At 38.4% G+C, this 25,700-nt stretch overlaps 1 protein-coding gene across 8 annotated transcripts in view; it reads right to left on the reverse strand.

The window, feature by feature from the left end:
* The window catches only part of RANBP17 (RAN binding protein 17), a 324,967-nt gene that overhangs the window by 52,021 nt on the left and 247,246 nt on the right, over positions 1–25,700 (reverse strand). For all 8 annotated transcript variants that reach the window (XR_012377245.1, XR_012377247.1, XM_073890032.1 and 5 more), the window contains 4 exons: positions 17,422–17,525; positions 11,609–11,697; positions 4,140–4,247; positions 1,252–1,334 (listed from right to left, as the gene is read on the reverse strand). Coding sequence is in view for 6 of the 8 variants with exons in the window: in XM_073890032.1 (XP_073746133.1) it covers positions 1,252–1,334; positions 4,140–4,247; positions 11,609–11,697; positions 17,422–17,525 (384 nt within the window). In the remaining 2 variants the exon portion in view is untranslated. The remainder of the gene's footprint in view (positions 1–1,251; positions 1,335–4,139; positions 4,248–11,608; positions 11,698–17,421; positions 17,526–25,700) is intronic.

The following is a 25,700-nucleotide window of genomic DNA, read 5'->3' on the forward strand; positions in this document are numbered from 1 at the left end:
AGCATTTCTACTTTATATGATTCTGAAGTGTCTATTTCCAACAGATAAAAAAAATTGTGACAATGTAGTTGCTGGTACAGATGAATAGGGGAGAGTGAAAGTTTACTGCCTTAAATAGGTACTTTCTGTAGTTTTCATACACTTACAATCTCAAACTCTAAAAATCAAATGCACAATTAAGACTAAGCATTTTTAAAAGAGGCCTACAATGCATATAGATTACCATCCCAGAATGGGTTTTGGATTGAAGTGAAAACAATTTTTGTTTTTCTGCTTTTTAAAACAAAAAAACCAAAAAAAACCAGGCTTTTACTTTTAAAAAGGTGATACACTTTTAGTGGTTGTTCCTATACATATGTGTGCACACACTCACACACACACACACACACACTCTCAAAGAGGCTTTACAAAATTTTGCAAAATCTGTTTCAAGGTGCTCAAAAAGAAATATGAGAATTTCAGGTAATTTTTGAGACCAAATGTACTCAGAGTTGGCTACTGATTTGGAAAAGTAAGAACCAACAGGCAAAGCAGAGAATACGAGGAGACGACACAGGGAACCATCTCTCAAGAAGAGCACTGCACACAGCCCAGCCTGTAGCAGCATTCATGGGGCAGGGTAGAACAGAGGATTCTTACCCATGGCCAGGCTCCATAAAGATCTCAGAGAGTTGAGAACTTCATTGATGAAACTGTCAGAATTGGCAAGTATTAGGGTTTATGGTAGTTTTAAGGTTCAACTGTAACCGCTAACCGAATTTTTTGACGATAACTGAATAGGACCAGCTTTACTATAGAACTCTGATTCTAAGAGTGCAGTGCCCAAAAACTCACTACAATAAAATATTTACTGCTCTTTAGCAGGATATTTTTCCAAAATTCAGTGCTGGTGACATACTGGTCTAAGCATTCCTTGATTCACAGTAGCAAATTCCCTGATGTAACTTTTGGCAATTCTGAATATGCTATAACTTTTCAGTATTCTATCTAGCGTATTCCCTTTGCTTACTGACACTGCAATTTTATCCAAAAGAAATTCATCAAGTTGGTCAGGCATGATTTGTAGTCAAAGGCGTGCTGCTTACTTACTTTTGATGCCAGTATGACAGCTCTGGCTTTCTGCACTCCTATTACCCACTTCACAAATTCATACAGATATGAAGGTTCAAAAGAACAAAATAACTAACATCTTTCTTTTCTCCAAAGAGATAAAGTTATATTGCTGAGACAAATATGGAAAAAGATACTCACCATAAGTGCAAATCATTTTACTAGCTTCTCTGAAGAGAAGAATTCCATTAGGAGATGATACATCAAAATTCAAACGCTGGGATCTAAGAAATACAGCAAAAAATCAGACTCTGTATGTAGATAAAGAAACCAGATGTAGATTTAAAGTCCCTAGCATTTTCATGTATTAGAAGTAGCAGCAGTACAATTATCCCTTTTTAAAAAAGATTTATTTATTTATTTGAGAGAGAGCACGTGCATGCATGCGTGAGTGGGGGAGGGGCAGAGGGAGAGACTCTCAAGACTCTCAAGACCCTGTTGAGTACAGAGCCCGAGGCAGGCTCGATCTCACAACCCATGAGATCAGGACCTGGGCGGAAACCAAGAGTCAGATGCTTAACTGACTGAGCCATCCAGGCGCCCCTACAATTATCCTTTTTTTAAAAAAGTGCCATTCCATTAAACAAGTGTTGATAAAACATGTATGCTGATTTCTCACTATAAAGACATTAGGACAATTAAGAAGAGTTAATTTCATTCATTTGCTGATTAAAGGATTCACTTTTATCTATCAAAACAATATCTTGACATCCTATACCGCAGACCTTTCTCTTCTCTTTTCATGCAAAGTGGTTGATAGATAGTATTAACAAAATCCAGGTGTGTATATGTAAGTTGATATAAATACCTGGACAGAGGTTTACATTTGCAATCTCCTGTAGTGCCCCATACATACTTTCAAAACAAATTCTAAAGTGACGGATAGAAGATCTAGGTAATTTTAATACTGTTCATATGCATAATGAATCATCTGAAACTTCAAGCATATTTCAAGTACAATAAATTCCATTCAGACTATAGTGTCCATTGTACATAGCTCAAATAAAGAGAAAGAAGTCCCAGAAGTTCTAAACGAGAACAATTCTACTTCCCGGGTTCCTGACAGGTGGGGGAACAGAATGAACAGGATACAGCACTGACATGCCATTCTGACATCATATTTGTTTTTTAAACATCAGTTTGGCTTTAGTTGGCTCTGATATGCCGGATGTCTGTGCTTTCAAGAAATAACGGTATATATTTTTAAAGGACTAGCAAAAAATATGAAACCAGGTCCTAGCAAAGAAATACCAAAAAAGCAAAGATACTTGCTAAAGTCCTTTTGCCAGGAATGATGAATTGTTGCTTCTCCAGGCTTTTTCAAAATGCTTTAGGATAAGGTGCAATGATAACTTATTAGAAATATTGTGAACTTTTTGATTGTTGGCATACAATTACTGACTAAAGAAAAGAAATGTACATATATAATTCACATTAGATTCTGGAGAATTATAGACAAGATAACATTTTCTGAGGTTACAGGTTTTCACTAGGTACTTCTTATATGATAATTGCGCTAGATAGATATGAATCATTTGCCTACGGCAGGCATAAAATATAATATATAATGCAATGATTTTTTCATTTAGTATTAAATGTTCTATTAGCAATATATATCAGCAACATAATTTCATAAAACCAAATTTCTAATATGAAATACATAGCTATCCTTCCTTCAGTATCTAAGATACATACGAGAATAGTTTTTAAAAAACAAACAGCCTTAAAAAGAGTAATACTCACATTTCTTTATTTGCCAGGTCTTTTCCCACCTCTTGTTTAATAGATTTTAAATTATTACTGTGAAAAACCCAGCATGAGAGCTAAATTACAGCTGCAGTCCATACTCCTTCCCTGTCTGGATATCTCCCTTCCAACACGCAGTTTACAAGGAGGAGCTGATGAAATAGGATGGCTAAGTGACAGGTAATTTGGTGTGAAGCCATATTCATAATGACATTTTAAAGAGGTAAAACCAATTGGCTTTTTGCAGTTTTTCTCTTTTAGCTACATCTTTGTTAATATTTACATGCAGAGTATTTGAATCTCTGCTGGTCTGTGCAAATTATAAGGTCAACTAGGCAATTTTTTCTTTAAGTTTTCAGGCAATTTTTAAGAAGTGTTGTAGCTGCAAAAAACAAGTGTTGTCGTTGCTATTTATGCTATTTTTCACTCTTAAAATTTTTTATTGAAGTATAATTAACATATAGTGTCATATTAGTTTCAGAACCACCATGAGATTACAGCTTACATCTGTTACAACGGCTAGAGTCAAAAAGACAAGAAATAACAAGTGTTGGTGAGAATGTGGAGAAAAAGGAACCCTTGCGCACTGTTGGTGGAATGCAAAAGGGTGTAGTCACTGTGAAAAGCGGAATGGAGGGTGCTCAAAAAATTAAAACTAGAACTACCAGATGATCCAGCAGTTCCACTACTGAGCATTTACGTTCCCTCTTCCAAATGAAAACAGTAATTCGAAAAGATATAGGCACCCCTGTTTAATGTCATCGCAATTTAAATGAAAACATTGAGCACACAAATCATCCACATACATGCATACTGCCAAAGAAGAAGAAGGATAACTTAGGAGTCAAAGCAGGGACAATCCCGGGGGCTCCTGAGACAAACTATGAGTCCATGAACTGCTCTGGGACTCAGTCCCCTTCTTCATAAAGAAAGCAGCCCAACTTGGAGACCTCTAAACTTCTTTCCTGCCTTAAAAGTCTACAGAATTCAGTTACGCCGTGAAACGGTTAAAATAGCTGCCCTTCCTCCATTTGTGCCTTTGACTATTTTAGATAATGGTGGCGGTAATCTTTCACCTCACATACCTAAGTGTACTACGTTCTTTCTCCCAAGAGGTCTCAACCTTATGTCTCAAATTCTATTGCTTTCACCAGTTATTTTAAACCTTCTGGTTCCTGAGTGCTTGCTAAGCCTTGAATATACACATAGCAGGCAGGAAAATCTGACCTCTGGAGATGCTGCCAAATAGCGATTTTTTTTTTCTCCCTCAGTGCACTTCTTACCTATTTTGCATCAGTTCTGCCATAAGTTTTAAGATGGGAGTGGTACATGCTGGCTCTCCATACCACCGCTCAATCGTCGTCTGAAGAATGGGAAGATATGTGGGGTACCTTTTAAAAAGCCTGTTAAAGAACTTAAGTTGGGTCAAAAGAAATATTGTTCCTGAAAATTAGTGGCACTTAAAAAGCAAAAAAGGAATCCACATTTGCTCTATGTTTAGTATACAATAGCAATTTTATAAATTGCTCTCCCTAACCTGCACAGCTGTACATTTTTGGGGGGACTGTAAATGATTTGCTCTTCTTTGTAACATCTCCCATACATTATGTTCCTTCATTCTTGGTACACACTATAAATAAAAGACACACCCCGAAAGTATCATATAAGTAACACATTTAAAGAATTGTGCTTAATACTGTAGGAAAGGAAGAGAAATTTAATGAGGAAAAAGATATATTTGAATTGTTAATACCATTTTCTTGGACATTAAACTACTTAAGAAAAAAAATGTTGTTTATTATGAAATTTTGAAAATACATAAAAGTGGAGGGAAATAGTAATAATAACCCCCATACATCTATCTTTTTTAAGTTGTTGACTTGCTCTGCTTGGTCCCACTGCAGTTGATCCAGGGAACACAGGAGATGTTAGCTTGAAGAAAAGCTTCGGGTAACTTTTAATATACTCAGGGTCAGCTAAAAGGTAGTCCCATGTACACCCAAGGAGAAATTCTCAAACATCCTCATCAATAGTAAGCAGTGTATGCCTCTGATAAGTCAATGGTGGAGACCACAGAATCTGGAAAACTCTGCCTCAGCGCCACTGGCCCTTTAAGCCATAACTGACCTCCTCCTTGACAAATGGACACATAAATAGAAAATTAAGGCCTAAAATTGCAGCAGGAAAAAAACTCTTACTGTGCCACTCCTTCATTTCCTTTTTCTTTTCTTACTCTCTAGGTCTCTCTCTTTCTGATGTTTTCCAACGTACTTGTCTTTCTGTTTCAATGAAAGTGTTGAACTGGATCACTTTATGGCGTTCCTTCCCTGTGTGGTATGGGTAGAGATCTCCATGGTGAAAAAGATCACAATTTTCCCCCTGTTCTTAAAATACATTTCAAATTCATTAGGATAGCATACAAGGACCTTTAAGATCCAGTCCTGCATACCTCCAGATTCATCTCTTAGTACTCCTGCCCTATCCATGGTTCAGTCGTTCTTAATTCTCTGCAAATCCACAGATGCCAACTTTCTTGTCTCCATTCCTCTACATGCGGCTTCTTCTGCTTTAACCCATTCCTCTTTCAACCTAGCTCAAGTTCACTTCCCCTGGGATGGTGAAACTTTCTCTCTTTTGTCAAAAGGCGTCAATCTCTTCCTCGTCTACGTTCAATGAGCACTCCGATACAGGGTCTCTTAACAACAGATTCTACTAGGGTTGCTTGCTTCTGTCACCTGCCTGCCCCATTAGAAAGTGAGTTTCTAAAGGGCAGACTGTTCTTCCCTACCATGCCCCCCGCTATTGCTATTTGTCCCTCAGAAGCCTCCCTGGCCTCCCCCTCCCCTAAGACTTGGTTAGGTATGTTTCCTATGTATGGCTATGGTACCCTGTGCTAGTGCTTTCCTATCTCTTTATCTCTCCTATTCTATTATACGCCTCTTGAGGGCAGGACCTAGCTGTACAGCACTTGCTGTACACATGGACCTGGCGCAAAGTAGATTTCAATAAATGTTTGTTGCTGTAAACTTGTCAACCTAAAAATGAGGTATAGTGTATTTGATTAGAACTATCTATTTATTTCTTCCAATGAAAATAAGGCTTCTAATCCCTTAAGAGTGGCAAGCTCCCTAAAATTGCAAAAAGCAATACTTTGTCTCCCCAGATATACAATGTTAAGGCTCTGTATTTGTATTTATTGTATTTGTATATGTTGAAAGAATTTACTTAACAAGTATTTACTGAAGGCCTATTGTAGAACTATCTATTCATTGTTTTAGACTCTCTGGAGACACCAGTGAACCAAACACTGAAAAATTCCTGCCCTCATGGAATTTATATTCTAATAAGAAAAGGCAGAAAATAAATAAAAGACATACATAATATGTTAGAAAGTACTACAATGGAAAATAAGGTGGAGAAGGGAGATAAGAAGTGTGTATATATAAGGTTTCAGTTGGATAGAAATGAAAAAAAATGAAATTAATTGAACTTAATGAACTTAATTATTAATTCTATCTTGGCTATTGTCAGATAACTTACTGTTTTTTCCACGTAGTAGGAAATACGCTATTTTCGACAGATCATAGATACTATGTGCTATTTATTGCACTAGGGGCAAGGGATCCAGAGACAAGTAAGGTGTGGCTTTTATTCTTGGGGAATTCATCCTCAAGTCTGAGTGGCTGACATCTAGTAGAGATGCTCTGAGTACCAAAATTCAGAAGCAGTGCCAGAGGAGCACAGGTGAGAAAGGATTCCACCAAGAGATCCCCTGAGCATGAACTCAGTGATCACTGGTGGGAAAGCATCGGAAAGGCTTGTCAGGAAACGGCAAAGACCCAAATCTCGGAATCTCAGAGTACCCTAGGCACACGCAAGCCCCTTTGCCAGGCATCCTAAAGGCATCAGGCCCATCTTATTTTTCAGAGCACACTGCATGCACTATGGGAGAAAGCCGGGGGATATGAGGGGATGCTCCCTTTTCTGTGTGGAATGAGAGTGGGGCCAATTCTAATATGCTTCTGACAGAGGTGACTGCCACAGAGAAAATGAGTGATTACTGGGAAGCAGAGTAGAGGCCTACCGAGCAGGGAGGTGAAAAGGGCTTCAGAGCAAGAGTGCCAGACTCAGATTACAGGGTGAGAAGCAGAACCTGCTCTCAGAGTTTAATTTTCCAGGGCCTGTGAGGACTACGTATATATGGAAAGCGGGAAGACAGTGGGAGCCCTTAGGTAGAAGAGGCACAGCCCTATTGCTTTCACCTAAACCTTCTTGACGAATTCCTAACGTCTCCATCAGATAAGTGAAAGATCAAAAGCATTAATGATGTGACATTGCCTTAATCAGATGCCAAATACGACAAAATGAGAAGTATGGGGTTTCCTTCTTGACAACAACCACCCATCCATCCACCCACCGTGTAATTAGTCTAACTTACTATGTGCTGGGCCCCAAGAAAACAGAAATGAGTAAAAACGTAATTCTCTCCCTCTGGGATCTCATAGTAGGGGAAGGATGGTAATATCCTAGAAGGCAATAAAGGAGTTTTTCTTAAACCTGTTAGGAGATAGGGGTGTGAGGATGTGATTCCAGAAGAGAAACAGCCTGCCAGTTCACAGCTTATTTTAAAGGTACTCCATGAATGCAAAACACGCATACCTTTGTCCGCGAAGCCAAATGCTGCTGGAAGTCTCTCCTTTCTCTCCTGTCTAGCAAATGCCTATCCAGCTTCCAACACTTTGCCCAACTTTCACTTCCCTGGGAAGCCTACTTTTTTTATTTTTTATTTTTTGGCCCAAAATGCCAATCTCTTCCTCTTACATGTTCATATGGCCCTTTGCATACATCTTTGTGACAACACATTGACTGTTCATTAGTATGTTATACTAGTGAATATTAGGCTGTTATATATCCACTAGATTGTGAGCTTCTAAAGAGCCGTCCATTTTATTCATTCTGGTAAAAAGCAATCCTTTTATTCATTCCTCAGGCCTGACACATAGTACTTAAAACAATGCTTGCCGAACAGTGATTTTTCAGGTTTACCTTCTTCCCTATTTCAGTCTGTCCAACATAGTGCCGATTATTTTCTTCTTGAAACACAATTCTGATTTTGTTAGTCAATGGAAACAACTCCCTAATTCTATCTATGGGATAAGGGTCTAAATTCCTTAGCTTCATATTCAAGGGTCCCAGGCAACCTGCATTTCTAACCATGAAATCAGTGGTACCTACAACAAAACATCTTCTCTACTCCCCTTCCAAAACTTGTGCTTAGGCTAACCGAAAACCTCTTACTTCAGAGTTCCAATACTCGGATCCTACTTGTTTGGTAAGATCCAGGGAAATATCTGCACTTTGACAGAGCCCTTTCTGATTCCCCAGCTAAATGCAATCACTCTATTTGTATCTGTTGTTATGGCACTCATCACCTTCTATATTTTATTACAGTCATTTATGTAGGTATCTAACAGACTCTATTTAATTATAAGCCCATTCTGGGGTAGGATTTGAGTCTAAGTAATCTACATCCCTCATGAAACCTAGCACAGTCCTTAGCCAAATTTGCTGAATAAGTGAGCAAATGGGATTCCTTTGTCTCATTCCGTATCAGGGAGAGGAACTAACAACAGTGGTGGAGTATTTACTTTGTGCCAGACATTATAGTGGGCCCTTTATAGATGGCAGTTCACTCACTTTTTACACTATACCTGTGGGACAGGTATGATTAACCCTGTTTTGTGGAAGAGAAAACTGATGCTGAGATAGTAAGGAAGTTCCCCAAGGCCCCACAGGTTAAGTGGTGAAGCCAGGACTGGAGTCCACGACTGTTTTATTCAGAGGTTTGCACCCTTCTATATACCTACACATGGTCTTGTCTTTGTATGATGTGTTTATGCATATTAATAAACAGCACCGATGACCTGACTGAAAACCAGTGGACTTAGAGATCAGGTTATGATGATCATACACGTTCCTTTTTCTTTTTTTTCCAATTGCCGTCTGGATTTTTGACACTTAGCAGTCTAAGTATGATCTGGGAAAAGTCTAAACAAGGTGACTAAATGCACTACAAAGTAAGGTGTTTTTATATTGCCATGTTCTCACTATAGGGGCAAAGAAGTGTATCAACGATTCTTCAATTCTCCAGGAGCAGAACAATTTATCAACATGTTTGCTATGTAGTTGCAGGCAATTTGGTTTTGGAAGGACAGTGATAAGCAATGCAGTTCGTGTAGCAGTTAATGTAGTGTTTGCAGATATGTTTTTGAATTAAATAGCTAACCACTAAAATAGCATTTTATCAAATAATCGCCATAAATAAAATGCATTTTGACTTTAAGATGACATATGCTCTTATAGGACATTTCTTCTGCATGCTAAGGACTGTATAACAAATTAAAGAACACACATTTATGTGGATAAAAGGCAAAACTAACTTTCCCCAGCAGTAATGTGGGAATCATCACTGACGGTTTGACATATCAATATTTCAGGAAGAATAAATGACTTTCATATCCATGTTTTTTTTTTTACCATATACTTATTCATTTTTACTTTACTAGAATACTTTGAAAAGAATCTATACTTTATCACCTGAAACTGCTTAAAGTATTTCAAAATATTTTAATAAAGCTTTTTGAATTATCAAATAATGTAACTTTTAAACAAATTTTACTATTATTATAAATATTTGCTCTTCATCCCTTGCCCAAAGGAAAACTATAAATCTTGTCTCAACTGAATGAACACCATTTATCATATTCATTTTGTTGTCAATACAATTATGAAAAGCCTTTGGCCTTTTCCCAAGGAAGCTGATTTGCTACTGAAACTCAATTATTATAAGCAAAGCCGGTACCAAGCCATCCTGTTTGGCAATCTAACACAGCTTCCTGCATAACTGACACTTCACCCTTCGCCACTGACCCTAATAACATCAACATCTATGGTCACATGGAGGAGACAATAGTTTCCAGTTCAAAACAAAACATTAAGTCCCAAGGCCTTCCATTTGCTCTTGTCTGCCATCTGCTGGACAAAAGTTTCATTTCAGCTAGGTGCCCAAAAGACGAAGCTTAGGGAGGAAATGGAAAACAGACTTAATTAAAAACTTAAATTACAATATGTTCTATGAATTTTAGGCAGTATCAATTATGGCAGATATCTGTATTCTTTGACACTGAGAGGAAAGGTTCTGGACTTGATTCTTGGTTGGAACTGTTGAGGAGGGAAACATGAAATATTAATTGCTGGACTAGGCCTCGAGTTGCAGCTTGGTAGATCACCATCAATTTTAAAGTGCCAAAACTAGGTTTTTATGATTTTTTCAAATAAATGAAAGTTTTTACTTTGTGAGCTTCTATTTATGTTTAGATAAATAAAAGGTCGTATGTAATTTCAGTTTATTCTTCATAGTTAAAAGACTTTTAGGACTTCCCATGTTAAAAACTACAGTCTCTGTATATGTACTTTGTATGCTGATATAAAGACATGGTTCTTCAATGACATGGAAAATTCTTATCTCTAACCCTTCTATGGACACATATATCTGATGAAGTAGGTTTTAATAGTAACTAAAAATGTAAGTCAGTGTTCCAATTAATATGAAAAAAATTTTTTTAATGCATAGAGTTTGCCCTAAAACATGCCCAGATCCCTTGTTAGCTATGTGGCATCCATAGTGAAAGACTGCCTTTAAGAAGTTTCTTTTGCAGTTTAATTTATGAAGGAAGTTTGGATAAGAAGGACGTCAAGAGCAACTGAGAAATAGCGTAACTTAAAAAATAAAATAGCTTTAAGGCTATCGAATTCTTTTTAGGTGTTCTGATGGTTTTATGTATAAAGACATGAAAACATATTACACCTATACGACTTGTGTAAATTGTCACTTCCTGTTAGGATCAAGGAGGATTCATACAATATTATTAAAACAGTACTAATAGCAACTGTTTATGACTCCCAGATATGTTCCAGACATTATACAAAGTGTGCTACCTATTTTAAGGGTCAGAGTGAGCTATGATACTGGATGTCTCCTTTTCTAGATGAGAAAACCAAGACTCAGAGAGGTGAAATGACTTGCCAAGGTTTACACGGCAAGTGGAGAGCTGGATTTCAAACCTGGTCTGACACCAAAGTCCACACTCGTCTCACTCTTATGTGAAGAGGTATTTCTGTGGGAGATGTTTGTTTGTTTCTTTGTTTATTGATGCCGTTCTCTGTACTAAGCCTTGGCAAAGGAAAATTCAGATTTTATACCAAATGAAAAATCCTGACCATTTATTTCCCCCTTCTTCATGTCCATTAATATTTTCATGATGGCGAAAAACTGTAGCATGACAAATTAAGCCTCTGAGAGATAAAGTAACCTTCTCAGCCCTCCTAATTGAGATGGAGTAGAAATTCAAATCTCCTCGAAAAATGTCAAATGGTAAGATTCATTGATCCTGAGTTAAAGATGTTAGCCTGATTATCCCTGCAATCCCTATATAAACAATCATTTGGGGATGTGATTTTTAAGTTGTCAATATTTAATGGCACCAAAAAGTGACCTCTCTGAGCTGGGTCTCCAAATGCTGTGCTCAGTTATCTGCACTGCTGCCACTGTGCTGTAATTTTTAGCTGATTACACATTAGTTCATTTAGCTTTGTTTCCTCTTCCCTACTGTGCCATACTATTAAACGAAAGCGAGGGGCCTGGCATCCCTCTGTGCACAGAGCTGGTATTGTCACAGTGTAATAAGGATACATCCAGTCAAACAGCATGGTGTAGCTGGTCTTTGTGTTCAGTGCAAAGGCAATCCCTCGAAGATCTCTTGCCAGCCCGATCAACATACGCTGTCAGTGGGAAAGAGACACAGTAATTGATTTTCACGTTAGCACAGAGCAGATGGAGTAATAATCAGGCAATAATGACCACATATCTGATTTTGATTCATTAGCTAAAATGTCTCGCTCAGATCCCTTTCTATAGAAAACCGTAGACCCTTTTAAACAAACAGACCATCAAATCTGCTGACCAACTCGACTTTGCTTCTTATAAATTGAGCTAAGTCATGATTCCAGTAGTTTAGGAACATTTGGATTCTTAATATACTTTGTTTCTGAATAATGCCAAATTAGAAAAAAAAAAGGGGGGGGGAGATGAGGATTGATAATTCCACAGAACAGAGATGCACAGGGTCTAGACGTTATTTAATAATAGCAAATCTTAACCACACCGGCTTGCATGCAGTCAGTCCACTATGCAACCTAGAGTCTATCCTGGAAGCACACTGGCATTTAAAGATCCTGAAAGAATATCTCTAGTCACCGAGGACAAAATAAAACTGGCCAGGTGACCTATTGCTACCATGACATTCCGAGAAGGGCATTCACAATCCCCAAGCAAGGAAAAGGAAAAGGTGTAAGGAAAAGAGATCTGTATTGGTTATTAGAAGCCTTGAATTTGAGTCCCAGCTCTGTTGCTTGACTGTAAGACTTAAGGCAAGGCAACAATGTACAGTCTCAGTTTTCTCATCTATAAAAGGGGCTACTATTGCCTCTTTCACAGAGGCATTGTGAGGAATAAATTTAATAAATTTATGTAAGAACGCCTAACAAGAGCCTGACACGTACTAAATGTTCCATAAATCTTTAGTTTCAGAGAGACAGAAAAAAACCACTTGACTCTTAAATAAAAGAGATCTGATTTGTACTACGGACTCTTAATTAAGCTGTCCTTAGGATGATGCTTGGGAAGAGAAAAAGAAAACCCAGGAACAGATGCTAGAACGTCAGAACAAAGAGCACAAATAAACAGAATTGCAAAACAAGGGGGTGGGATAATTGAGATATGCAACTGTGGTTTCTGAAGATACTGTTTCAGTAGGAAGATTCTGCCAGGAAATGGCTCTCAAGTTTTCTTTTTACCAGATTTTCTTTTTCCTCACACATTGGTTAAGAAATGAAAACCTCTTTATAGGAAGGCCTTTAAATGATCATCAAGGACTTGGAAGTGAATCATAAGCCTCATCTTAATGGCTAAATAACATCTCAAAGTAAAATAACCGTTTATCTGTCAGAAGTACCTGCAATTTCTGATCGTCCCCCAACCCTGTACCTAAAAGGTGACTCGATATAACCAGAAGTCGTTTATAAAATATTTAGTTTCTAACCGCCTAACCGTTTCTAAAGTGATGGTAATCTGAATTTGAGTCTGTAAACCCTGAATCTGTTTCTGTTTCTTTAAATGACTCATTCTTTTTCCTCTCATAATCTCACTAGTTCTTGTTAGTCTAGAACCGGCTCACCTCCTTACAGTTCTCTCATGTGACTTGCTATTTTTTAAAAAAAGCCATTTTGCCTTTTATGCAACCTATTTTCACCACCCGGAACCTGTTCCCCTCTTTTGTAGCTTTCCACGTTTCTCACAGCCTCCAGAACAAAACACATCTTCTAAGAAGCCTTCTTGGAACAATCCTATTCTGAGTACGTAGCTCTGCAGTCTTTCTCTGACAGTGGGCATTTCTATGTTTATTATGTATACTTACAGGTTACAGGTTATGCTTCAAATAACATTAAGTTTTCACATATACATAAGGCACCCACATTCAGCTCTAAACTGGTCAATAGGAACCAGGAGTTTCACTTTCTTCATGCCTAGTGCAAAGGGCTCTTAAAATATCTTTAGACCATCTTCATTACACAAAAAGGTTAACATTTACTTTTTCACAAATTTTTCTTCTTTAAAAGATGCCAAGTTAATAAAAGTGCTCTAAGTGACTCAAATCTATGAAATTATATCAACGTTTACTTTTAGAAAATGTTACTACAGAGCAGAGGAAGCATATAACAATATAGGAACTAATTGTATGTTTTCAATAGATTCAACTGGACAGGAAAATGCAGTGTTCACGTGAATAAGAAACAGATTTCTTATGCTCAAACAATATCTTGTATCTTACGTCAGCAAGAGTACTGTAACAGTCTATACAGATACTCAACACTATGGGAGTACTTTCTTGGTAGCCAAAATGTACCCAGCTCTGCTATGAGACAGGCCGACTGTTACCTAGAAGTTCAACTGGACTACTAAGCATTCTCAGAGAGCAAGAGGCGTTCTGACTGAAATTTAGGGAAGGAAGAGCCTCGGTTCACCATCTCATTTAAAATAGTACAAAGGGGTTTATTTCAAAAGTTGCCCTTCTCCTACAGTTGGTTCACACTTGATTGATCCTATGTCTTTAGTGAGGCTGGTTTGGGGAGCCGGGTAGGTCAGGGGTATCTGATCTTAAGGATTCCTTCTGGATAGTTCGAGGAGAAACCGCTCAGTGCTTCAGCACGCTGCACGGTGAACAGTTGTCTGTGTGCCAAAGTGTGAGACGAATGGGCCGGGAAACAGCTGAAATGCGGCTCCTTCCACCCTGACCCCCAAAACAGGGTTTCTAATGGGAAGTCTGACAGACCCTTTACTGTAGTGGTACTACTGGGGGCAGCTATAATATTATCCTCATAATTCTACTATATAATAACAACAAAGAAAAAGAAGGTGAAGGGTCATTGTGCTTTGTCTTTAGAATTAAGATGGCTGTCTTCATCCTTACAGCATACTCTTAATTCTGGAGACACATCTTAATAACCTCTAAATAGTTCCAACAAAAGAGCCGTGTCAGAGGAATGAGCAGGCCCCAAGGTGTTTCAACTGGAGTGTTTTCATCTGCCTTTATTGCTCTATCCCTCTCCAGAATTAAGGCAATAACCTGTGATAAATTATTCAGGAACTGCTACAGGGATCAAAGCAAAATCATTCTGTTAAAGTGCTGTTTGCAACATTTGGCACTTAGTGCGAAAACTTTTAATGTGCGCATGCTGAAAATCAAGGATTTTAAATAATTTAACATTGTGGAGTTTTTACGAAGGGACTAAAGATAGCAGGTTCCTATTTAACTGCTCCTCTTCCTCCGAGAAGTTTTCATTCATTTTCCTTAAACTCGATGACGTCATGGCCAAATCAAAAATGATGCATGAGTCAAGGGAGTGTGGACTATATTTTACTGTGGATACAATTATAGGGGGAACACATATATTTTGAACTAATGCTTTGGAGCCAGGATTTGTCACAGCATTTGCTTTCTTTTTCCCTTTACTATGGAGAGAAAAACCCAAGACAAAAATTCAATGTTCTCTTCAATTTTATTAGGACTAAGTAAGAAAACAAAGCTATAAATTTAAGAGTTTTGCAGCATTTCCTCCCCTCACAACCATATTTCAATTTGGCAACATAGGTCCTTGATGCTTATGTTCATCCTAAAACCCGCATTTGAAAAATATCTATAAATAGGGAGCTAGAAAATGCTGGTAAGGGTTGCAAATTAAATGAATTTGGCAGTCCTGCGGCATTTTCATAGAGATATTTTAACAGCATCACCTCCTGTGGATTGGAATACTAAATACTTTATTGAAGAACAAAACAGAACTGTTTTTATCTCTAGTACTTGCAAAATGAAGTACCTGAAAGCACTTTTGCATGTATTATTTATTCATCATGATAGAAAAATAGGCTTAACCTAATAAATTACATTTAAAAGCATTTAGTGCAAAAGTTTTGTTTATGATAAAGCAACAGATTTAGTTCTTTATCGGTAGCTTAAAGCACCAAGTTTTCTTTATACAAATTAGACAGATGGTGCTTACAGTAGAATTTACTAAAGGTCTGTCACAACAAATGCAGCCAAGCTGCATATTTAATCACTGCAGAATCTTGTCTACCTGCAGCTGCCAACTGCTAATCCAATTTCCCTGATAAATGTGGCAAGAGACACGATCAGCAATAAAGAGCATCTAACTCCATTTTCCTGCAGGGCGTCTTTTGATGAACATTTAGGACGGAAGCACGGAGTGCACTGTGTGGCCTTGGTTCGCGGCAGCTGCATGCATTCTGAGGCACAGTTCTCAGGTTACTCACTTAATTCTGCCACTATCATTACGTTGCTATTGATCTCAGTAGCTGTTGCCTACACAGCATTACTCTAGATGAAGCTGAATCAGGCAGTTATCATGCATCAAACTTGCTCAAAAGCCTGGAGATTTCCCCTTAATTACTTGTGATTTTATTTGCAAATACCGTTAAAGTGTAATCAAGCAGTCACTTTCCAGGGTCATTAAGAACTTGCTGGTTTAGGGATATATCACTGGAACTCCATTAAAAATGACTCTAGGAAGATGGTTTCTATCAAACTAGATGGGATTACATCAAAATGGACTTGGAGTATAATGAAATCTTCAAATGAGATAAATGTAATTTTTATCAAGATGGTGTTTTTCAACCTCACTGCTTCTTTCTGATATAAAAGGGCACGGAGAGCCACCTTAAAGCTGCAAAGCTTTTGTTGGTCCCTCAAAATATTTGGAAGACATCTAAAAAATACAGCTAACCTGAGTAGAAACTCTGGTGAGGAGTTTTCACAAGATGATGAACACAGAGAAAATCTCTAAGATCCTTTTTGGTTTTAAAATTCTATGACTACTGCATGTTGATAAACATTCATTTCAAAAACTATTTCAAAAGGTATCGCATTTGGCTAATTATTTTCTGGTAGAAGAATTTCCCTAAAATAATCATCAAAGGCCACTGTTTTACTATCTGGCTTCTTACTGCAAGCATATATGTATATATTTTTTAGAGAGAGGACAGGCCATGCAAAATGATGGTTAATGTTTTTGACTTACTCCAAATAATGATAAAATATGACTTGAGCATCACTAACAAAGGTGCTTGCATCCTCTAGAGTACATTTATTAGTCTTTTAAAAATAATAATCAGTGTTAATCTATTTAATATAGCCCAGATACATTATGATTTCAGAAGATGCTATTCCTATTTTGCAGATCTTGCGTTCCTCACCCCCCACATTAAAATATGGGACTGTTTTGTCACAAACAGCTTGCTACACTTAAGGATTTTACTAATAAAACATAATGTTGTCTTAGATATTATGACTGTTGCCACAGCTGAACTGACTTGTCAAATCAATCCTAATACGGCTCCCACAGGCACATAAAAACCTTATTTAGCTATCAGTTATCCTAATCACTTTGTTCAGTTTAAGAATGCAATACTTCAAGACCAGCTCCTATTTATACATATATGCCTAGCCATTTAATAATGTCTTGATTTATATAAACTCTTGTTTAAAAAAATATTTAGAGATGTAGTGTTTTAGCATGAGTATGTGTGCATCCCTCCCTATAAATACATTGAGGCATACAGTGCAGGGTACATGAGGGAAGAGAGATGCTTAAAGTGGTGTACCCATGAGAAGTGTTCTTTTAAAGATACTGCCACAAGAGACAAATCATCTAATCATAAACTGCCCAAAATCACTCGCTGACCTCAAAGTCAATTTGTACAAGAAACTAAAGAAGTACTCACACGAAAAGTACAACTCAAAGACACATGCAACTGAGGAAGCAAGACTGATGAGGCACAGAGCACATACAAATATGCAGAAACCTTTTTGTGGATCTAGATATCCCAGCATGAGCAAAATCATCTTTCATCATATTTAGGAACAAACCCACCTTTACATCTTCTTGTTTAAAGTTGTTGTTGAATATTTGTAATACTGTTTCAAAAGAGACTGTAAGAGGCAGCATGAAATTCTCAAATTCGTCTTCATCTTCGCCTATCAGAAAAACAAAAGGGTCACCATAGTTTAAAATGCATGCTATTGTACATTAGCCTAGGCAGTGAGTGCTTCATTCAGGCTTAGAAATGTCCCTGGGAAAGGGTCAGTCTGCATTCACACTCATGCTGCATTTTGTACTTTGTTTGGCTCATTGAATATTCTTGTGTTTTGCCTTCTCTTTTGCACCAAATGAAATAGCAAAATTACTTACCAGCCATTTTTTTTTCTGGCTCTTTATTGGATCAAACAGACTCATGCCCCGGGCATCTCAGCCCTTCAGTTCTTAGTGCCCCCAGAGCTTCCCCAATGCCTCAAGGAAAGCCACTTTCAAAGCCTCAGAGACAGGGATCCTTTTTTCCCTTCTCTTTAGGTGCCAAGGCCCTAAAGGGCTCAAAGACTCAGGTGCCCAGATAGCTCTAAGTTATTATTCCCCTTTATTTATGTTCTTTTTTATTAATTTGTTAAATAGATAGCAGGGAAACTTTTATCTGCCAAATAAGATGGGGTCCCTCATGGGTCATTTGGATTTTAAGTACATTCTCCCTGGGTATACTTCCTCTTGCACCAAGCTTCCTTTTCTTTATAGAAACGAGTCATTTTCTATTGTTTTTTCCCTTGAAATGTAGACTGCAGTTTCCTTAAGGATTCTATCAAAGCAGAATCTTCACTTCAAACATGGATATGTACAAATCGCAAATTATTTATTTTTTATTACAACTTTATATTTTAGTTGACAATGTTACCATTAGTTTCAGGTATACAACACAGTGACTCAACCTCTCTCGAGTTATGCTCTGCTCCCCACAAGTGTAGCTACAATCTGTCACCACACAACGCCATTACAGTACCACTGACCACCTTCCCTATGTTGTGCCTTTTATTCCCTGACTCACTCATTCCATAACTGAAGGCCTGTTATCTCTCACTCCCCTTTGCCCGTTTTGCCCATCCCCTCACCTCCCTTCCCTCTGGCAACCATCAGTTTGTTCTTGGTATTTATAGTCTGATTCTGCTTTTTGTTTATTCATTTTTTTTTTTACATTCCACCTGAGTAAAATCATATGGTATTGTTTTCCTCTGTCTGACTTACTTCACTTAGCATAATACCCCTAAGTCCATTCATGTCGCAAATGGCAAGATCTCATCCTTTTTTATGGCTATGTAATATTTCATTGTGTGCGTGCGTGCGTGCGTGTGTGTGTGTGTGTGTACGTACACCACATCTTCCTTATCCATAGACACTCAGGTTGCTTCCATATCCTGGCTACACAACTGACAAGTTATATAGTATTCTTTTCATAATGGGTTTCTTTTTTTTTTTAAAGATTTTTGTTTGTTTATTTATTTATTTATTTATAGAGTGTGAGCACGGGGAGGGGCAGAGGGAGAGGGAGAGAATCTCAAGCAGACTCCACACTGAGTATGTGGATCCCGATGCAGTGCTCCATCTCATGACCCCAAGATCATGAGCTGAGCCAAAATCAAGAGTTGGATGCTCAACCAACTGAGCCACCCAGGCGTCCCAAGGGGTTTCTTTTCTTTAAGTTTTTTAAAAGGATGAAGCCTGATGTGAGGCTCGGTCCCAGGACCCCTGGGATCATGACCTGAGCTGAAGGCAGACACTTTAACCGACTGAGCCACCCAGGCACCCCAAGGTGTTTCTTTTAAATGAGAGAGTTGATTCTTTCCTTCATCCAGTGCCATAGGAATTGTGAGCCCCCCGCTTTACTGATGAAGAAACAGGCAGAGAAAGGTTAAGTGACCTGCTCAAGGTAGCATACTTAGGAAGTGACCCTATATGGTCCAGAGCTCCTGATTTCGATGTGATCACTTTTTAAATAGAGCATTAGAGAGGAAACAAGATCTCAGAGAGGAGATCAGTGATTCTCAAGTTTGGTCCTTGACACAGCAGCATCAGCATCACTTGGGAACTTACCAGGTGTAAGTTCCTGGGTTCCATCCCAGAGCTACTGAATCAGAGACCCTGGGGGTGGGGGTCTAGAAATTTGTTTTAAGAAGCCCTCCAGGTGATTCAGATGTATGCAAATATTTGAGAAACACTGGTCTGTACATCATTCTACAGATAACACAGAAGGTCAGTGGCACAAACAGGATCTTTAGCCTCTTATGGAGTGGCTGATCTGGCTGACCCTCATCTTTTGTTACTTCTCTTTCCCCTTTAACCTTATGCACTTTGTTTCCAGAGTCCAAAAGAATCAAGGACTTAGCTTTGTTCACAAAGAGATATCAAAAGGTCAATGAGACTTTCCTAGTATGCTGTTCTAAACAAGGGTCAGATCTCCAAGTGAAGGGTAAAGCAGACCAGATTATAATCCCTGCTCTGTCAACTGCCTATGCAACCAAGCTATTCCTCTTAGCTACATCCTCTGTCAGCTGGTGATAACGTTAGAGGCCTTTACAGAAGGTCTTCCTTTTCCAAGCCCACGTAAAACAGCAGCTCTCCCAATCTGAGCTAAGCTCGCCTGCAAGTACTCCCTAAGGCCCCACCACAAGCAATCCCCCTTCTCCCTGTGAGATGCCACAGCATTTTGTCTACTCTTGACAATCGGTAACATTGATCAGTCTGCCTCGAATTTGTAGATATTTAGGCATATAGCTAATAACACTAATAATAATGCCTAACATCATTCCACCACCACCACCATTTGATGAGGGTTACTGTGGGGATTAAATAAAATAAAATTTATAATGTGCGTATGTAAATTATTAGATCTGCCAGCCCACACTGATAGTATCTTTGGCTTTCCTTCTGGAGAGCTGAGACTGCATCTTTGCATTTCTCAGTGAAGGAGAATGATGTAGGCAGGTAAAGCTCAGCAATAAACAGAACCAGTGTCTGGCTCCGCCCCTTACTGTTTAACTTTGGATATTCACTAATTACCCTGAGTCTCAGTTTTCTCATCTACAAAATAAGGATAAAAATACCTATCTTTGTGAATATTTAATGTTCTAACACATGAAAAACAGAAGATGCTCAATAAATAGTAGGGTGGTGCTAGCATTATAGTATTGGCACCTAGAACAGTGCCTGGCATGTATTAGGGAAATACTGTATTTGAATGAAAATAAAGGTGAATTTTAAAAATCCCTTATTTTCTGAATACCTGATATGAATAATACATAATTATGTATTATGCTAATTGAAGCAGACATTATCAAATCCTTAAAAATATAATATATATACACATTATATTTAAACGATGTATTCTGACTCTCCTAAGATAAAGTATCTTCTAAATATGGAATTATTACTGAGAACAGTGGTAACAATCACTGTAGGCAGATAAGGGTACAGGAAAGAGTGGATGCTTTGAAGGTTCTAAGCTCAATCCTGGCTCTGCTACTTGTTAGCATTCTGGTTTTGGATAAACGAGAGCCATTAACATTTTTGTTGTTTTAAGCTTTATATGGACCTAGAGAGGTGATTACGGTGGTCAGATAAAGTGTGACCACCAGGTTGTCCCCCAATACCCTTCCTTTGGGAGCAAAGCTTTCCCAAGATAAAGATATTTAATCAGAACAAAGATAAATTCAGGACTTTACCATTCAACCCTTCACTTAATACACGGAGCCAGAGATCAAAAACTTTCTGACTCATCTCTTTCCTCAATCAAAGTTTGAGGTGTGGGAAAATCAAGGCACAGAAGACAAGCCACCAACATGTGCAGGGAGAAGTCAAAGAGCAAATACTAAAGAAAGGAATATGAACAGCAATTCTACTTTAATGTCATATCCTCAGAGAGGCCTTCCCTGACCTCTCTACCTAAAACATTACTGTAAAACTCGCCCCGACCCCCACCCACTTTCCGCTCCCATAACCTACTTTATTTTTCTTATGGGACTTACTGTGACCGTGCTGTATATTCACATATGTATTCATGGTCTTCCCTAATAGAATGTAAGCTCCTTGATGCAGGAATTTCATCTGTTTAGATCATGACTACATCCCCAGTGCCTAGAATAGGGTCTGGCATTCAAAAATAGTTGTGTAGTGACTGAATAACAGAACAGTAGTTATTTCCTGAGTGCTTATTATGTGAAGGCAATGAGTTTAATACTTGATTTACTTAACAGACACCAATGTAGCTATTCCTAGGTTCCAAGCACTGCTGCAAATCATTAATGGCCCCAACAATCCTATGGAGTTGTATGATGATTTCCTTCATTTTACATGCGAACAGAGAGGCTCAAAGGGGTTAAATGGTTTGCCCAACAACCTTGGGCTGGTAAATGTCAGTGGACTTGGATCCCCAATTCCATTGGCTTTACCTCCAGCTCATGTTCTTTCCCCTGTCTCTACAGGGGTGGAAGGTATCAGAGGTAGGCACTGAAGTCAGGGTTACAGAATTTTGAGTTTAGAGCTGCATGAAGTTAGAAGAGGGTGAAGAGGGGCGCCTGGGTGGCTCAGACGGTTAAGCAGCTGCCTTTGGCTCAGGTCATGATCCCAGGGTTCTGGGATCGAGCCCCGCATCGGCCTCCCTGCTCTGAGGGAAGCCTGCGTTTCCCTCTCCCTCTGCTTGCTTGTGTTACTGCTCTTGCTCTCTCTCTGTCAAATAAATAAATAAAATCTTAAAAAAAAAAAAAGAAAAAGAGGGTGAAGAACAATCAGATTGGTTCTGGTAGGGAGAAAGGGATTCCTCAACAATCATTTGAGTTTAAGATAGGCAAATATGATACACTGGTGCATTATTTCCACAAAAATGTTTTATGTTTCAGTTAGCACTGTACCTCTCTTATCGCAGGTGATACGTTGTATTATCTAAGCTGGAAAACTGGTCATTTTTGTTTATGTCATGCAAACAAACTCTATACAACATTTATTAGAGTTTTTTCGTTATTTGTATTACTCTTAGAGGTATCAATTACTGCTTCTGACAGGAAAGGAGGAAAACACAAGTTCACTCTTTTACAACTTCATATTCAAGTATGCAGTCATATATTTAATACGCCAAATGTATATGTGATCATTTTATGAATAATAATTGAAGCTGCTCATTTTTTTTCTGACCAGAGCCCAGAAGCCAGTATGATTTGAAGGTGAAGTGCCAATTTACAGATGAATATTTTCATTGGCATCAGGAAAAATAATAACATAACATTGTTTAAGTTCTCAGTTATGCATAATAAAAATGATAAATTCTTCAGCTTTTCGGTAAAACCCAAATCTAATCCCCTCTACTAGATTTCTGAGGATCTGATTCAACAGAAAGTTATTCATTTTAGGAGTTTCAATTTTTTTTTTCCTTCAGAGAAGTCACATTAAAATACTAACAGAGAGGCACCTGGGTGGCTCAGTCAGTTAAGCCTCTGCGTTCAGTTCAGGTCATGATCTCAGGGTCCTGGGATCAAGCCCCACATTGGGCTCCTTGCTCAGCGGGGAGTCTGCTTCTCCCTCTCCCTCTGCTGCTCCCCCTGCTTGTGCTTGCTCTCCCCACCCCGTGTGTCAAATAAATAAATAAAATCTTAAAAAATAAAATAAAATACTAACAGTAACCTTTTTAGTATATTGACTCTCAGATATGTTATTTTTAAGACGCTTCACTTGTTATTTTATATAATTTAAGACCCTGAGTGGTGGGAAAGTAAAATGGTGCAGCCAATAGCATATGATGCAGCCACTGTAGAAAACAGTTTGGCAATTAATCAGAAAGTTAAACATAGAATTGCCGTTTGATTAACCAATTTTACTCCTAGGTATACACCCTGAGAGAATTCAAAGGGTATGTTCACACAAAAACTTACATACAGATGTTCATACCAGCATTATCATAACAGCCAAAAGGTGAAAACCCAACTGTTCAAACAAAATGTGGTATAGTCATACAATGGAATGTTAGCCGTAAAAATGAACGAAGTACCAAGACATGCTAAACTATGAATAAGCCTTGAAAACATTATGCTACGTGAAAGAAGACAGACACAAGGGCCACATATTACATGAGTTCATTTATATGAAATTTCTAGAATGGGCATATTCACAGAGACAGAAAGCAGGTCAGTGGTTACCAGGAGCCAGGGGCAGGGGAAATAAGGAATGACTACTTTAAGATACAGGATTTCTTTCTGGGGTGATGAAAATACTCTGGAATTAGATAATGGTGATGGTTGTATAGCCCTGTGAATATTCTGAATGTACTAAATACCACTGAACTTATACTTTAACAGGGTGAATTTTATGGCATGTGAATCTCAATAAATAAATAAATAAATAAAAATAAAAAACCCAACCCCAAACGACAAAAACCACCATCAACAAAATTCTCTACACCTTTAAAAGTATGCCGAACAGTGAAACTTCTCATTTCCTCAAATTCAAATGCAAACAGGTTGGATTACTGGGGATCTGGGGCAGCAGTCAAGGAGAAGCTAATAGAACAAATAATTATGATAATAATAAATCATGGTGGCCAACGGTTACTGAGGATTTATTATATGGTAACTACTGTGTAAAATACTTTGGTATTAGTGACCGGTTAGTAGGGTAGGCTAGATAACGGTCCCTCGAAGATGCCCATGTGCTAATCCTTGGAATCTGTGAATGTTAGGTTACAAGCAAAGGGGAACTGAGGTTGTTAATCATCTTCAAAATAGAAGATTATTCTGGGTTATCCAGATGGGTCCAAGGTAATCACAAAGGTCCTTGAAAGTGTTAGAGAAAAGTAGATAGGGAAAACCAGAGAGATGACAAGTAAAAGGTCTTGACCAGATGTTGCTCAAGAAAGGGGGCCATGAGCCAAGGAAAGCAGGTGGCATCTAAGCTGCAAAAGGCAAGGGAACAGATTCTTCTGCAGAGCCCCAGAAAGGACCGCTGCCTTGCTGACACCTTGATTTTAGCCCACTGAGATCCATTTTGGACTTCTGACCTCCAGAACTGTAAAATAATAAATCTGTAATATTTAAGCCATTCAATTTGCAGTAATTTGTAATGGGAGTAATAGGAAACTAATATTAGTAATTAGTAATTAGATCTGACCTTACTAAAGGTCAGATCTAATGTTCTGAAGCTCTCTGTTCCAAACTACGGAGAATTAAGAGGGGAGCTAAATAAGGAGATACAGAGGCAGATGAGTGAGGAAAATAATCTATTTAAAACCAAGCATCAGTGGGTCCTATCAAAAGAGCCAGTGACTTTTGCAGGCCTAAGCCCACATCGTCTGCTGTTCCCCAGTGCTTCATTAGGATAGCACTTCTCCAGTTCTATTAGAATTAAGTTCTTGAGAAAGGTGCCTAGCCAGAGCTAACTTGGGCCCAAATTTAGTTTTCCTTTCAGTTTCCCCCTACACAGCCTAGGAGGTGTAGCTGGCTGTGATAGGACTGCGGCTTCAGGGAGGGCAGGCTATTGTAGGACCTGTCAGGAAGTGTCATCAGCTCCTGCTTCTGTAGGAAAATAATAGCCCAAGTGCTGAAGGCAGAGTAACTGCATTAAAGGTACTGAACTTGCCTCATTTTGAGGTCCTGGTGTCAGTCAGTGCCCCTGATTGTACATCCAATAAATATTTCTGTCTTAACTAATATATACTGAGTACTTGTTTTGTGATAGGAATTGTCCCAGGCCTTTTCACACCTCTTTATCTTATTTAAAGCACATAACAATTCTTTAAGTTAGACATCTCCATTTCATAGATGAGAAAATTGAGGCTCCCTTTAATTCCTCTCCCTAGGGAACCAGAATGTTTATTATAGTTCTCAAAAGAAAAATACAAAGCCCATTGCAGACCCTTGTACTCCTTTTCTAGGAAACCTACCCTAAAAGTTTCATCCCTGAAGCATCTCATTCCCTGAGGTGCTCTGGACTCTCTACCCTCAAAACCAGGTAAGTTATTAAAACTGGATCTGGACTTAATGGGCTGCTTTCTGCCTACAGGGCCGGCTAATTAGTCTTAATTATCTCATTATAGATTCTAAGTATTTCCAGCTGCTTCTTTACCCCTTATTGCCCAGTCCCCCCGCCCCCCATGTCTATTTTCCAGATAGTCTCTGCCAAGTCATGGACACAGGTGATATATTGATGTATTCTTCCTATCAGAACATTAGTTATTTCTGATCAAGCTTCTCACTTGCTAAACCCTTCTGGGACATCTACCTCTGTTTCTTTTTATCCATGAGGATAAATATGCTTTGGCCAATTATTAGGACATGAGGACAAATTTT

This window comes from Callorhinus ursinus, unplaced genomic scaffold (genome assembly GCF_003265705.2).
Source record: "Callorhinus ursinus isolate GAN/ISIS: 27379988/994484 unplaced genomic scaffold, GSC_fseal_2.0 scaffold3, whole genome shotgun sequence".
NCBI classification, from domain to species: domain Eukaryota; kingdom Metazoa; phylum Chordata; class Mammalia; order Carnivora; family Otariidae; genus Callorhinus; species Callorhinus ursinus.